This window comes from Athene cunicularia (genome assembly GCF_003259725.1).
Source record: "Athene cunicularia isolate RWA chromosome 5 unlocalized genomic scaffold, athCun1 chr5_part2, whole genome shotgun sequence".
Classification (NCBI taxonomy): domain Eukaryota; kingdom Metazoa; phylum Chordata; class Aves; order Strigiformes; family Strigidae; genus Athene; species Athene cunicularia.
Genome location: NW_020799102.1, coordinates 2,962,047 through 2,978,207, shown reverse-complemented (window position 1 = coordinate 2,978,207; position 16,161 = coordinate 2,962,047). Strand labels below are relative to the sequence as shown.

The 16,161-nt window shown below is 43.9% G+C and overlaps 1 protein-coding gene across 7 annotated transcripts in view; it reads left to right on the top strand.

Moving 5' to 3' along the window:
- The window catches only part of TUB (tubby bipartite transcription factor), a 156,577-nt gene that overhangs the window by 251 nt on the left and 140,165 nt on the right, over window positions 1–16,161 (top strand). For all 7 annotated transcript variants that reach the window (XM_026850610.1, XM_026850614.1, XM_026850613.1 and 4 more), the window contains exon 2: window positions 3–174. In XM_026850610.1, the coding sequence (XP_026706411.1) occupies window positions 3–174 (172 nt within the window). The remainder of the gene's footprint in view (window positions 1–2; window positions 175–16,161) is intronic.

Below are 16,161 nucleotides of genomic sequence, written 5' to 3'. Positions count from 1 at the left end.
AGGCGCCCGCCCGCATCCCGGCGGTGGGCCCGGCCGCAGGCGGGTCTTTGAGTCCCGAGCCCGGCCGCCAGCACCCGCCGGAGCGAGGGATGCTGCAAGCGCTGTAACTGAGCTGGAGATGGATGGTGTCGGCAGCAACAGGACCATGTCTTACAGTAGATGGAGTTACAACAGGTACTGTCGATCTTATTTTGGTTTGTTGTTGTGTTTGGGTTGTTTGTTTTTTTTTTTTTCTTTTTTTCCTTCCTGATATTATAAAACGGGCAAGCTGTTTATATAAACTGAGACCGAGAGCCCTCTTCAGGAAAGCATAAACCTTTACTGACGCTGTTTTTACAGTCTAAAAGACACTTGAGGCACCCTGGTTTCTCAGCGACTGGAGCAGCAGCATTTGCTGTTGTTTAGCCGGCGTTTGTCTGGAAGGCAGCGGGTTGTTTTGCCCTGCTGTGCAGGAGTGGGGGCCACCCCCAGCCCCCGGCAGCACAGCACGAAGGTTTCCCGGGCGCTCTCCTCCGAGCAGGGCAGCTGAGACGCAGGGATTGCCCCAGCAGTTGCCCACACTTCTGAAAGGGGGTCTCTAGTAACTACTGCTCAAAGCCGGCACCTAGATCTTTTCCACAAATACAAACTGAAGCTTGGGAAAAGGAAGGGGCTAAGGAGCCAGGATGTGGTTAAAGAGTGATATTTTCAAACAAAAGCTGTGAAGAATGTTGTGTACAGCCCAGGTACCACAGAGCTGAGGGTGCTGAATTAGGTGTCTCACCGAGAGAGCTGAAATATTCACAGCATGTTTCACATCAAGATGCAACTACGTATGCATGCTTTTCCTCTTCCGGGGAATGGAAAATTATTGTAGCATTAGTTTTGCTTTTATGTGATTCACAGTTGTGATTGACAGGTTCTTTCAGACTGGATAAATAAAAAATTTTTTTTTTTTTTTTTTTTTACTTTTTTTGTCTGTGTAAATGTTACACCTGAAATGAAGCCAGATGCTAGGCAGTAAGTATTAGCATCTCACTGAATCACTACTGCAAGCCACCACAATATTCTGAAGAAATAACCTTTGGAAGTGGTTTTCAGGGCTTAAACACATATTCAGTGTTGCCCACGCTCCCTGGGTGTGTGGGTTGGTATGGTTTATATGTGCATTTAAAGAGTTTCACTCATTTTTCAGTACATTCATACTGCCTCGGCAGAAAATATATACAGATGTGTAACAGTGGTAGCAATGGGAAAGGTGTCTTCTTTAAAAGTGTATAGGTTTATGTATATGCAAAGCTGACTCACACAACAAACTGTGTTTTTATGCATATGTTCGCCCACACAGAGGATGCTTTCCATCTGATGCCATGTCCTCAGAAACAGCAGCTTTCAGACCCTGTAGGGCTTAGGTCTGTCCCATGCAGTACAAGTTTGCAGCAGTTTTGATACTCTGAACAATCCAGAAATTTCACAAAAGCTCCTACTAGATGCTTTCTCCCAGTGCTATTGCTTTTTGATTTAACCGTAGGTATTGCTTGCAATCTATGTCTCCAGTTTTCAGTCTTCCTTACAGTGACAGAGGTCGCTGATTACTGTTTGAGCCTTGCACCTGGGAGATGAACTGCACTTGTGTGCTACCCTGCTTGGCTTTTGTACTGCATCTGGGGGGAGAAATGCAGTCTTTCAGTGCCTGGGCTGTTTTTTTAGTGCCCAGTTTCCATATTTTGTCATTTTTCCCTAATAAATACAAGCTCCGTGAACCTGTGCCTGGATACTATATATATTTTCCAGTACTGGGAGGCTGAGGAGTGAATTTCTGCTTTTACGCACAGTTTTTCCTTTCTGAGAAATGGTGCAGACTTGTTCTCGCACACTAAGCCTGTCCTCCCACTCCCCTCTGGTGCCCAGGCCCATGACAGGAGAAGGAGCAAACTCTTTTGTATCCAAACCCCCGTGGCTGTCATTTGCATTTGGAGCATGTTCAATGCCCCATCTTTGGTCTCACTGAGCAACGACAGAAAAAAGGCTTGGGAGAACTTTCTGCCAGGGAGGGAAAGAAACAGGAGGTGCTTGTTTTGAGCATCTCTGAGCATCTGTGGTGTGCGCCCCTGGGCTGTGCTCTGGTGGGGTGAGGTTGCTTTTCTGACCTGCAGGCTCACACGAAGTCCCTGCAAGCTGAGATTGTCCCATGACTGTTTACGTGACTGCTGGGGCTTAGGAACATGAAGTTATTGCAAGATTTCATGAAACTTGTGCTTCAGCACAGTGAGCTGTAGGAGCTTTGCTATTCAAGTTAAATAACATCATTTGCTCTTTCCTCAAGGGACACTTGTAACCTTGGGCAAGAAGTGCTGCTGCTGCTTGTAAAGCACAGTTAGTGACACTTACCTCATTTACAAGAGTCCTGTGAAACCAAGTGATAATTCTTGGGTTATTCCTCCTCACTAGCAGCCACAAAATGTCACAACTGCTCTCATTGTAGCTGCTCTGTGGCAGAGCGTTTCAGGCTGGGGCTTCCCCAAAATTATTTGGCAGCAGAGACTTTTGTTGAGTAAAACCATAATATTTACGCTTCCTAGCTCTGTTACTCATTCCTGTGTGACCTGCAGAAGTCACTGTGCATTTTGCTTGTCTCTCCCCCTCTATTTCCCTGGACCAGAAGGGGTTTAGGCACATACCTGTCTCTGCGGACGTGTGGGGCAGCACCGTGAGCAGCCAAGCGCTGTGCAAAAGCCAGTGACTGCTCCTCTGGATGCACGCCCAGATTTCTCCTCTTGGTGTTGGCCTCCATGAATCAGCACTGCGGTTACAGAGGGACAGGCCTGATGGAGCAGGTGCTGCCTCCTGTAAATACAATCGCATCTATCATTTTAAAAAATGCTCATCAGTTAAATCAGATGAAGGGAATTAAACAGAAGTTTTGGCCTCTGGGTTCTGTAAGAAGCATGATGGTAGAAACCCATGGAAAAGAGGGGAGTTGCTATGTCCCTTCTAGAAGGCCAAGCATTTTCTAGTTTTTCTAGTGATGTTTATCTGGCATTTGTTGCGTATCTCAGCATTTGGCCCTGTAATTATGGTTTTTCCCTGGACTTGCTGTGCAGCATTTCTCTACAGATAAACCACTGCTCATTTCTGCAGGTAGTTTGTGCAGTGAAGAGCAAGTCCAAACTGCGAAACAAGAGATGAAGGATCCCCATGCAATGTGAAGAGACTCTTCATCAAAGTTCACCTCAACTGCTCTCCTAACCAAAGTAAAGCTTTTCCCTCCACCTTTCCCCAAACTAGACCAATGTGTATGTGAAAAGAAAGAGCTACACTATGGAAAGGCTCTTACTGACTGCGTGTGTCTGACTTGTTGGCCTTCCCAAACGGCCAGCCTTATCTTGGGCACGGCTTTGCTGTGATAATCTCCTTGTCACTCTGAATGTTGGCAGCCAAAAGCAGAGGGTAGACAGCAATTTAAACAAAACCGGGATATTTTGAAGGTCCTAGAAACATGACTTCTGGAGTCAGCTGGATAATTCCTAGAGCAAGATAATGCTGCTCTTTGACTCTCTGCCCTCAGTGATATGCTTCTTTTTGGACAGTTGCTACTCATTTCTACTCGGTTTCTTTTTCTCCTGAGCAACGTGCTACCTGCTCACCCTGCCTGTGTCCCCTGGGTGTGCAGAAGCACGTGTCTTCCAGAGTGGAGACAAACCTGCCCTTTTTCATGTTCATGGTTTTCTGTGCCAGTGCAGGTTTTGGCAGATGGGCTGTTGCCCACCAGCATTCCTGCTGCCTACCCCCAGCTTTGTCCGGGGGCCATGCAGGACCTCACTCCCAGGGATGCCACATGGGGACTAGTAGAGTGTTTCCCCATCAAGCTTTTCAGGAAGAGTTCAACCACCCCAGTTCACTGATTTCAAATGTCATCCATGTGGGTGCAAGAGCCACTGTGTAGTACTCTCTTTGGGTTCGATACAATCCTGTAGGATTTATGGTCTGTACACAGGGAATTGTACTTTTAAGGGTCTCTACTCTGTGCCTAGGCAGTTGCTGGTGGTACCCCACACTGAGGTACCAGGTAGGACTTGAACGCTGTGTGAAGTTGACTTCCTCTAGGCAACTTGTAGTCGAGCAGTTACTGGAAACATCCAGCATCAGGAGTGAAATGAGCAGCAGAAGATGGGGTATTCAGAAATCTCCTTGTGCTGGCACTCTCGGAAATGGTGGTGGCAAGTGGAGGTTTCATACAGCGCTTTCTGTCATACCCTAGTGGAAAGGGAAGCTCAGAGAGAAGAGTCATTAATATGATAGGAAGGTGAAAAGGGAGAAGAGGTTTGGCTGGTATGAGACAGAAGAGCCATTCTCATGAGCTGGGCCACCCAAGTCCTTCATAGCACTTCCAGCAGCTGGAGACCCGATGGACAAAAAATTAACTCCCAACGATTCCACCCAAATTTGACAAGTGAAGTTCAAAGTGGTGCTTAGGAAGTCTTGAGGGTTCTCTGATACCGTGGACATAGTTGAATCCAAGCTCTGGAAAGGTACAATTTAAGAAAGTGCAGAATTCAGTCAGCTCATGGACACAGGAGACCGATCAAATATATGGGTAAACACTGCAGACTGGGAATCTGCAGCTTGGAAAAACTCTGCCAGGCCAGGGTGGACTGCATGGTTTTGCAAGTTTTTTCAGGTGTCAGTGGACTATGCATAGTTCTGATGAGGAGGTTCACAACTGAGCAGCTAGTCCAGAAGGTTTTTTCTGCAGGACCAGTAGAGTTTTGTAGCAGAAGCAATGGCTAACCTGCAGATTATACCTGTGCATAAACAAAGTCGTTAATGTTGCTTAAAAAAAAACCCAAAACATCCAAACCAACAAGCCACAGGAAAATGCCAGCTGTGGAGGCAGTAAAAGCTTCAGTTGCTCCTTCCTTCTTCCCATACCTTCCGGAGTCCAATATGATCACAGTTTTTCTCCCCTATCCTCTTTCCTTCGTTTCCATACTTAGTTTCTATTTTTTCCTGGAGGGCTTTAGTGCAGCCATACTGGGTTCACAAATTACCACACTGTGATTACTGTAGGCTTTATCTGCTAACATTTGGAAGTATATTTTGGGGAACTTACTCTCAGGATATCTCAACTGTTGGAGACAGCCGAAAACTTTTTTCTATTAATTTGTATCTTTGATCTCTTCTGGCTATCAGTGTTGTTTGTGGCTTCTTTTTGAAGCTACTATTTCTGTTTTGCCGTTTTTTATCCTGTGTTGAAGAGTTATGACTGTGTATTTGGGGCATGGTGTTGGAGGTTTTCGATCTTAGATCTTGTTTTTAAACTCCTTTACCTTGATCTTTTCTGGGTCATGCTGTCATCAATAAGTAAGTAGGGGTTGTTCTCCAAACTTCATCTAAAGATGCTTTCTTAGGAAAACTATAATTTTTTCCTTCTCTTCTTTGAAGTAGCAGCTGTGAAATCCCGAAGCACGTACACTTCTTACCTTCCCAGGCTTGCTGCAGTGAGCACACTTTGACTACCCTGAGGAGCAGCTCCTCTCTCCATTCACAGCAGAGCCATCTCGAGCTTTGTGTGCTGATCTGCTGTCAGGAGATGGATGACATGCGATGCCCTGAACCTCTGTTGATAGTGATTTCTAAGTCTGCTGTTAAGGTGAGATAGCACACTGGGGAAGCAGGTTGAGGAGGGAATCCCTTAGCCACTACCACCCTTCTCTCCTTTGCCATCTTGTGTCCTTAAGTTTCCTCCTGGAGTAGATATCTTTATAGCTGTGGCCATCGGACAAAGCACCTGCGAGGACAAGTGGAAATTGTTCTATGGCACAAAAAGAGGGGTAGAATCAGCTAACCCTCAAGTGAAGCCAGAATGAAACCTTTATGTAATGGATAAACTTATGGGGGTTTATGTATAAATGTTGTGCATTTAGTCTGCTGGAAATCCATATATTACATAGTTTAAGTCCATCTATTACACAGGAGAACCTAGAGTTTGGGAATGATGTTTTCTTCCTTGAGTGAAGACACCAGGAACGATCTGCAGGTGTGTTCATGTGCATACCCCCGTGCTCAGGACGAATGTTTTGCGTTGGTTGGTGGCACATCCTTGGGGTGTCTAAATTCTCCAGAGACTGTATGTGGCTTGTGACAACCTGGCAGAGAGCTGTGAGAGACTTCACAGAAGAAATTTTAAAGCTCCTTAAGCAGAAGTAGCCTGAAAAAATATTTTAAATGTACTTGGCTCATGTACAGCATTGCAGCCTAAGGAATTCTGTTTGGAGCAGTAAATATCATGGCCAGCAGCTCAGTAATGAGAGCAAAAGTTAAGTTTTTAAGGGGAAACTGGTATTACAGCTGATCTTCAGTTTATCCATAGTATGTAACATATTAGTGAGGAATTTACAGTAAAAGACAATTGCTTATGGGACTTAGCTTGGAAGTTGCTACTTGTGTGCTGTCAGTCATTTCACTCTCTATTTATGTAAAGTGCACGAACTGAGCCGTAGCAAGCGATGGACCTTGCTGGCGTGTGAAGCTTGACACCCCATCTGAAGTCTTCTGTGGATCCACTTGCAGGGATGATAGCGTGGGACTTCTTTCTCTCTATTGAGAACTAGACTGTGATCTCTGAAACCCACATCAACAAACCTCAAAAAGACAATTGCCCTGTTTAGTGGCTGCCTCCTCCTCAACCTTAGATTTCCTTCATGTCTCACTGGAATTTAGCTCTGAATATTTCTGGTTTGGTCTCAGTACCAATTATATTACTTCTCTCAAATACCAATGAAAGGAATTGGAGAACTTCAGTGATTAAAGGTATTATCACACAATACAGACCTGCATCTGTGCATCACACCTGCTCTGGGGTAGGTGGCTGTTAAAGTGAAATGTGGAATAAATGCTGTTGCCATTTACTGTTACCCCTTACATGTTCAGCTATAATTCTAGTATAAAGACAGAAATATGGGTTTGGGTTTTTTTTGTTTTTTTTTTTTTTTTGGGGGGGGGGGGGAGTGTGTGGAGGCAGCCTAGCAGGAATTCTTAAGTTTAAACTAGTTTTAAATGCATGCTATTAAAACTGTAAATTTTTCTTTGTGAAGGTGTGGGGGGAGCAGCATAGTCTCTAAATATGAAGAGTGAAGAGCAATATAGCAGATTATCTCAGCATTGTGTTGATACTACTCTTTCTTCATGGTTGGAGAGTGCATTAACAAATTTTCTAGCATCTTTTAGAAGAAGATGGAGAGAAAACTAGAAACAAAATATACATATCTCTTGTCAGTACATTTGTAGACCTGTAAAAGTTCTAAGACCTCTATAAAACTTTATGCTTAAAACTGGCATTCGGGGCTTCTCTTGAACATAAAAACAACTCAAGCGTTTCTTCAGGGTAGAAGCGGCAGTAGGAAACCAGCGTAAGTGGCCATAAAGAGAATAGTGTGTGATGTGCTGTAAGGAATGCTGGAATCTGGTCTGTATCTCCTTCTTAGCACTTTTCTCTTTTCTTGTCCTTTGGTTATATGACATGCTCTGCGTGAATGCCTTTTTTTTATCATGTCTAAAATAGACACTAAGTGCCTCATCTTTGGTGCTAGGGCACAAAATTGATAATCTCTTTCTGTACCTGGATATGTGCACTATACAAGGAAGGTAGAACATCACAGCTCTGAGCTATCAGAGACTCTTTGTGCTCTCACTGCAGCTTTCAGAATCAGATTGTATCTTTAAGAAAATCAACCACGTCTCTCATGATCTGCGTTATCATAAAAAGAAAAACTTTTCCCCCCTCCCATACATGATTTGTGTAACCGTCACTACTAATGAAAGTCTGAAAAATAATGCTTATGCTGAAAACCAACAGAGGGTTTTCCCCTTCAGCAAGGAATGAGGGCAGAAGAGCGATCCTGGCTGTTGGCATGGTGGCGCATGGCGGGTGCTGCTGGTGAGCCATGGGAAAGGGTCCCTGGTGCCCTGGCTAACCCCAAGCACCCCAGGCCAGCAACAAATGTCAGTTTATACCTGCTGAGTTTTGTTTGTTCGTGTGTCTGTGAAAAATTAGTATATCGTGAGCCTTTAAGATGGCTAGAATGAATTCTGCTAGCAGTCACCTGTATTTGTAGAAGAGAGGGATGTTAGTCAACACTTGGATGTATCTGAAATGCTTGAATGCTGAGGTCAAGAACACAGTAAGACTTCAACAGCTGCAGAAGACTCCAACACTGCAGACAGCTGTGTTTTGCTTCCCAGGTGTGTTCTTTGGTGTGCACGGACACACTGCCATGTTTTTCCAGTAAGTGCATCACCCACCCCACCACCGCCATCAATGATTTCACTCCTTTCACCCTGAGCGTGCACCATATAAACATCTTTTTCTCTCCGGCATGCTTTTTTTTTTTTTTTTTCCTCTCTCCTTCCTAGCAATCCCTTGAACATATTTAAGTAGTGGGGATTTTGAAATTCAGTTTGGGTCACTCACGCAAGAAGTGTAGGAGCTGGTCTGGGCTGTGAACTCAGGTTGAGGCCAAAGCCCATTTAAGTCCCTCCTTACAACCCTTCTGTTCTGCTAATCACAGTAAGAGGATTAGCTTGAGGAGCACAGAATGTTGAACACTACAGTCAAAGATGTTCATAGACTCTGGGCTTTTTCATTCATCCTTTTGCAAATGTAAAATGATTCCTGAAGCAATGGGTGAACTGAGATCCAAGGCAATTTACTCGTGCTTGGAATCTATGAGTATATATAACAAGAAAGAGAACTTTGGACTGAAAAATAAGAACTGGCCTTAAATCAGAGCTGAGGTTTAATGTTCCAGGCTTGTTAAAAGCCAGAGCTTTTTTCTCCCTCTGTCCACTTGTATTTGGAAGCTGTATCACACAGACTTTATTTGCCTTCTCTTATGAAAAATAATGAGCAACCGTAAAACACTGCTTTTGTCAGCGTTTGTACCTTCTGTGAAAGTGCACTTTCCCCATCAGCTCCTGGTGCTCTTTGCAAGGGGGCTGCGGGTAAGACACAGACATTTCTGTTCATGATTTTTGGAGCTCCTAGAGTTGAGCTTCAGTCTGACTACAGGTATTATTAAATACATCATCTTAAATATGGTATTACTAAGTGCAAATACACTGCCTTTTGCTTGGGAGGCTGAGAGGGAAGGCAGTGATATTTTCCTGATACTGACTGTCTCCCCTGGGCTTCAGCTCTTGCCTGTTGGTAAGGCAAAGGGAAGCACTGGCCTTGCTGCGTGCACCCACTCTTGTGCTCCTGAGCAAGTGAAACCAGAATTTGTCCAACAGGCATTCTCCTAGGCAGGCTGGGACTGCAGGCATCCTGAAGAAACATATCTGTGCCTGGGTGGTCGACTGAAGCTCAAATGTGGTGACCAGACTCTGTTTTGTTCACTGTAGCATCTTTACCATATGTTATGTGCATTTGATTAATTCACTGGAAAATACGTATGGACTAATAGGTTGTTTTAAAATGTAATTAGGGTAAAATGTCTGCAAAAAGCAGAAATACTTGTACTTCTTACCCATTGCAGTGAGGCTCTTCTGTTGGGCTTGTGCTGTGGATTTGCTAATGTAATCTAATGAGATGCTGAATTAGGAGTCAAAACGTAAGGATGCTGTATGTGTGGGAGACAAGTTGTATCTGTTCCCGTCTTAGGAGACAAAAATGCAGTTGTTTCGGTAAATTCTTATCGTTGATTAACAAGTCTGGGTGCTCTGCTGTGTCCTCTGCTCATCCTGGGTGAAGCGCTCCCGCCCAGCCTGGGGAGCTGTGCTGCAGGAACAGCCCCGCATCCTGGGTGCGCGGTGCTGCTGAGTGCTCTTCCTCTTTGTTAGAGGGAGCTGTGCATTTATCTTTGACTCAGCTTGATTTTTTTGGCGTTGACAATTATCTTTCTGCTAAAAATCTCTCTTTGCTTTCGCTTTTCCCCCATTAAAAGGTGGGATTGTCTGCATGATTTAAAATACATGCCTAAGTCCCTTTTCTGTGGATTTTATGAACTTTGCTGAGAACAACATTGCAAAAAATATTAGTTTGCATCTTATCAGTAACTTTCCTGGCCAGTTGTTTGGTACAGCCTCTGTCACAAAGAGCAGCTGCTAGTATTTTTATGCATTTATTATTCTGATGTACTGAGCAGCATAGAAGTGCTTGTGTGTCCAGAGTGGTATGATGATGCTCCAGCAGTGGCATGAGGCTCTGTGTGTTTGCAGGTCTCTGGTTTCTTTACATCTTCACAGCTGTTCACTTGGTCTAGCTCTTGCCTGAGCTGTGGCGTGGAGGATTCAATTACCTTCTGACTTAAGTCTGTGCTGTCTTACTAGAGTATTATCTGACAGTTGGCCAGAGCAATATAAGCTGTTATTCTGAGATATTAATCATGTTCTGAAACAGTATTACACTGCGGTGGTTGTACAGCAAGCACAGTTTTGCAGTGTTGAAAGCCTGGCATGTGCAATGGTAGGGTTGCAGCCTGGCATCTCTGTAGTAGGACAGATTTACATCGTAACTGACTTTTGTTTAGTTTGTTGTTTGTTTGTTTGTTTGTTTGTTTAATTAGAAATATTTATTGATTAGTAACAAAAAGTAATCATCTTATTCTTCTAATTAAAAGTATTTTAAAATATCAGGTAAGGTTCATTTATTTAAATGGGCAAACCAAATTAATTTCATTTCAGAAATAAGCCCTAGTTCATAAGGCTAGAGATGTCATTGTGTCATGCTTTGTATAGCCAAACCCTCTCACTTGCCTTGGCCTGAGTAAGACGAAGAGGACGAGGAGGAGCTCTCCCCATGCCAGCAGCCCGGCTCCACAGGCAGCAGTAACTGGAAAAGGTCAGTGGGACCTTGGGGGCTCAGGGAGTGCCAGGAGCTGCTCCAGGTGAGCACCATGAAGCACCTACCAGCACACGACACTATGGCAGAGTGCATGGGAGGGAGGATCCCTTGGTGTCTCTCCAAAATACTCAGGACCGGGCACTGTTGGAAATGGCAGACTAGCATGCCTTATTTTTTAAAATTTAATCTGAAATAATACCATTTCTTATGGCTGAGTAACAGACAGCGTGATATTGACGGCATGTGATGGTGCTGATGGGTCGCACAGGAGGACCTGCTTTTTGTGGAAATGCCTCTTAGGTCTTGGCCCCACTCTTTGCTGCCTTCTTACATTGCATGTACTGTTGCCCCAGGAGAAGCTTGCTTTTAAATGAACTCTTGCAGAAAAGGGAGGAGAGTATGCATACTGTGACTCTTTCCTTGTAATACCATTCTTTGAATAATTCTTCTGTTCCCTGGGCACACAGACTCTGTCAATACAGAAGAGTTTAGTCTCAGACTGAAGAAGTATCAGCTGTAAGGTGTGAAGAAGATGAGTTTGTTTTGTTTTGTTGCTGTTGTTTGGTTTTGTTTCTTTAACCACAACATCTGAACTAGAGCACGAGCAAGAAAAGGCACCATCAAATAGTGACTGCCATGCGAAGGCAAGTGGCAGTGTAGATGGTGCCAGCAAAGCTGTCTCCCGAGGACCTGGCTCCAGAAGCTGGAACAGGCTTAACTCATTCCAAATTTCCTCTTGTCCTTTTGTGCAGAGCTGCAAACTGCTCTCTGCTTTCGAGCGCTGTCCTTCACTGTGAAATCTGTCTGGACGGGAGCACTGACTGCATCCTGAGCACTTCTTTCAGAGGAAATACAAAGGAAAGACCAGTTCCTCGTTTAGAAAAGCGAGTGGGGAGAGGTGCTAATGGCATTTTCCTTCCTTTCCTCCACTCTCAAAACCCCTGTTACCAAAGGGTAGAGGAAACGGGGGACCGTCCTCCCAAGCATGCTACCAAATCCTACTTGTGTACTCAGCTAAAGCAAGCTTCAGGAGCTCCCCTGCCTCAAACCCTGCATGTGCATTCTCTTTTCCCCCTCTATTTGGCAATATATATTATATTCACCTGCTTTGCTAGGTGTTGCAAGGCATAATTCCTTCGCATTTTTTGATCAAATCAAATTTAAAGCTCTATTTAACTGAAAAAAACGCACCTCACTCCTACTTGCTGACTTAAGACACTCATCAGAAACATTACTCTTATCTGGAGATTAGATCTCATCCCCTGGAGTTTGCATCATGAAAAATACAGTCCGTGTCTTCAGTGGCCCGATGGACAGGCATCCCAGCCCTCAGCACAGTCACGGCCATCGCTGAAACTGCTCCCCACTCTTCATAGCAAAGTTGCCGGGAAAGTTAAGAAATATGTCTATAGAAAATGGACTATGCTTTACTCTCCAGCTATGTGAAGCTGGGGAAGCCAGTCCTTGGCATTTTTCCTGCATGTTTCCTCCTGGTTTGGTCCTGTTTAATGAGCAAGCCCCCGAGCTGCTGTTTGGTTGCCAAGAATAAGTGTTACCAAGAAGTGTTACTCCAGAGTGCTCAGTCACACAGCACTGAGCGCCAGTGGCAAAAAATAACTTTATGTAGATTGCATGAGGTACTGAAAGGAAGCTGAATTCCCTGAGGCTCTTGTAGGAGGGGGGAAAAAAGGCTTTTTTGTCCAACTATGTCATACTCATGCAGTCATGCCAAAGTGTGATGGTGTGCTGCTCCCACTTTTCAGAGGCCTCTAGATTAATTGTTTTTCTCTCAGAACAAGATATCCGAAAGATACAGTGATTAATGACATGGCAGGCTTTCCCTCCTTCCTGCAGGTCAAGCCTTCATAAGCAAGAATGAGGAGACTACTAACATAGAGCTGGGATTTCTTTCTGAAACCTGCCAGAATCAGAAACTTATTTTTTCCACTCTGTGCATTTTTTCCATTTATAGAAATAGTCATCTGTAATTGAGACTGTCATATTGAAATGTGAGGATAGCACAGAAGTGTATGTAATTTAACTAATTCTGAGCCTGCTCCTCTCCCTTGCTAAAACATTTTCAGTAACCTTATCAATGTTTTGCTACAAAAACAAGGCAAAACTCCATCACTTAAACCACAAGGCAGAGGAAGGATGGTGAGGACTGGGTTGCCTCCTTCAGCCTGGGCTACGTCTCTTGTCCTTTGTAGTGTTGGAGGCTTGCCCCTTTTTTTAAGCATGCCAGACCAGCAACAGTGCAGGTGGCTGATGCCCCATCTTCTTGTGGCACAGTGGCTCCAGCACAAACTCTGTGATTTTTAAAATGTTGCTGCATAGCATGGGGTTTGCAACCAGTGAATTGGATGTGAGATTTGGATAAACAGTTTAATATGCCTGTTGCTGTAGGTAACTGAATCTGATTTGGCTGGCTGAGATGCTGGTAAAATGCCACACACTTCCTACACCACATACAAAAAACAGGACAGATAAATTGCCAAACCAACAATTTTTCATGGACTTATTACCACTCTGGTATTTATGACCCGGCAGTTTTTTCTTTATAAGCCCCTCACAGGGTGCAGATTTTACAAAGTACCATTGCAAGCATCACCCTAAGTTGAAGAGTGAATGGTTGAGCCCTGACAGCCCTGCTGGTCTTCCTGTGAACTTAGGAGCAACTGAAAGTGACTTTAATAGGACCCTGGCACACAGATAACAATAAGTGATAAGAAAAACTGTAGCAAGTGAAGCTAGTCGAGAATGTGACTAATATTCCATAACTCCATAGCAAAATGTTCCACAAAGCTGTCTCTTGCTCACAGTAAAAACACAGAGACACTAATACCAGAAGTTTCAATGAGTTTGTGCAGTCCCTGATCAAAAAAGAACAGTTCAATCCAAATTCTCCATTATAGAACAATAGGATCTATATGAAAGAACAAAATATCTACCTGTAGACTTTAGTCCACTTTTAAACAGGGGCATGGGAAAATTTAGCAGAATTTCCAGAAGTTTGGGAAAGTAGTTTAAATAATAGATGACTACACGTTACTGTGATTTCCCTTCACTCCTCCCTGCCTCCCTCCCTGCCTCCTCCCTCCCTCCCTCCTATATTGTGTGCATGTGTTCATTTTCTTAACATGCTAATATTCTAAAAGAAAACACCGTGGAATAAATATTTAAAATTGAAAATCAACACAAGTGCCTTGCTGTAGGCCAACAAGAAATAAAAAGCAAATTCTCCATGAAACAACACAGTGAGCTTTCTCCCACGTTATATCAGTAATATCCCCCCAAAATATAGTGACATTGTATACAAAGGATGCATTGATGGGCTGTGCCTAGTCATGTTATGTGGATACATGTTATGCTGAGATAGGATTATTTCCTTTGCCAAAAAATTCAAATTATGTTCATTTTCCTTATGTGGGATAACTGTACTCATTTTTTTGATGTGAACAAGTGCAAAGTGTCTGTCTTTGGCTTAGCAAACAGATACTCGAGTGGAAGCTTTTACCTTTTTAACTTGCAATTTTTTGGGGGTGGCCTTCCCTGTCTGACAGCTGTTTCTGCTGCACAACAGCGCTGTTCAGCACATCCCAGGTATGGCCAGAGACGGTTGCCCTGACAATTCACTGCTGATGAATCAGACTTGTTGTCTAGGCAACTGCCTTCAGCTCTAACTGGAAAACCATGGGTTAAGACCAGAGTCTTAAAACTGCGAGACCTCCAAGGGTGGTCTTATCACACTTACGGTTCTTCTAAACCTTAATCTTCACAGGCAGGTTCTGTAAAGATCCAGTCCGAGGACATGAAGGGGAATACAGCACCAACAAGAAATGATAGATGATTTGCTGCAGTGGCGAGCTGCTATCTCCTCCACATTGCAGGGACAGGGGTGGATCTGATGCCTGGGCATAGGCTCCAAATCCCCACGAGGGGACGCAGGGGGTGGATTGGGAACACTGACTGCCCTCCTGTGCCCTGCAGATGTCTGGCATTCACTAAATGATACTGTTAAATTTTCTGTGCTGGGCAGAACAACCTTTTCTAAGGTCCAGCACAGACAGAGCTTGGTAACTTAATGGAGGGGAGACTGTTTACTAACAGCTGTGCCTGACTGATGGTGGTGCTGCCGCCTACTCCTGAGGATTGCCAGCATATTTCTCAAAAAGAAAACAAAGAAAATGCTGTTTCTGGCTTTTCAGCGTAGACGCAGGCTGTGCCCTGCTTATGTAGAGTGCTTTATGGCAGGTTCCAGTCCAGTCTTGGGGCCACCCTGGTATAAGGGAAGATGACAGAGGGCACAAACAGATTTACTTGTTCTTCTTTGATAGACACATCTTCAAAGAGGTTTCAAATAGACTAGCTGCTTCTCACAGTGGTGGCAAAGTTGCTTATTCAGAATTATATGAAATCAGCTCTGATGTGAGAGCCTCATCGTGCATCCATTTGAATGTGCAGCTGGTCAGCAGCTAAATAGCATGAACCAGAAGTACTGAACTTGGAAAATTTATGGGGAGTATGTGTGTGTACATACTGATCTTTGATAATTCTTCTTGGCTTGAAGCTATATACCAATGTGATGAATTGACAAAGTAATAATTTCAAGAATTTATATAAGTGATGAAATATGTTCTTTCCCTCTCCTGAATGTATGGCTGTAGTGAGGGTAGCTTTTTCTAGACCTGTGCTTTACTGTGAGAATGCAACTTGTGAGGACTGCAGGTGGTCTGTACTGGGGAATTGAGGGGATGATGGTGTAAAACAGGGATGCTGACAAGATGGATAAAGCCATCAGGCTAAGGATGAAATACAGGGAGACAGGTGAGAGCCAAAAAGCCATATCCAGCATCTTTTGGTAAATGTTTAAAAACAGCTTCCTCCCTGGGGGAGCTCCCTGCACAGTCCATCTCAGCGACTTCACTGTTCACTTCTGCCCCTTCTGAGCATGGCTGGAAATAAGGGAAGGACCATTTTTTAAGAAGCTGAGCTGACTATTGAGTGAAACTTATAAGCTTTCATTATGTCTTGTCCTACTAAGTATGAAGTATCTGTATTTATGGAAGCTGCCAAATGCCTGTCTTCTACCTTTGTGGTGAAAATCTGTGTGGCCAGACAGACACTGTACTATGAGCCTGCAAAGACAGTAATAAAAATTTAGGAAAGGGTAGTTTTTGGAAATAGAATATAATCAAAATGGTTTTGTTTTCTAGTAGGGTGAAAACCATTGCTTCTGTATAGTTTTCCCTGGAAGCCTGCGAAGTCTACATATATGAGGGTTGCAGATGGTAACTACAAAAATTATCTGATTTTTTCTTCCCTAACAATGTTGAATT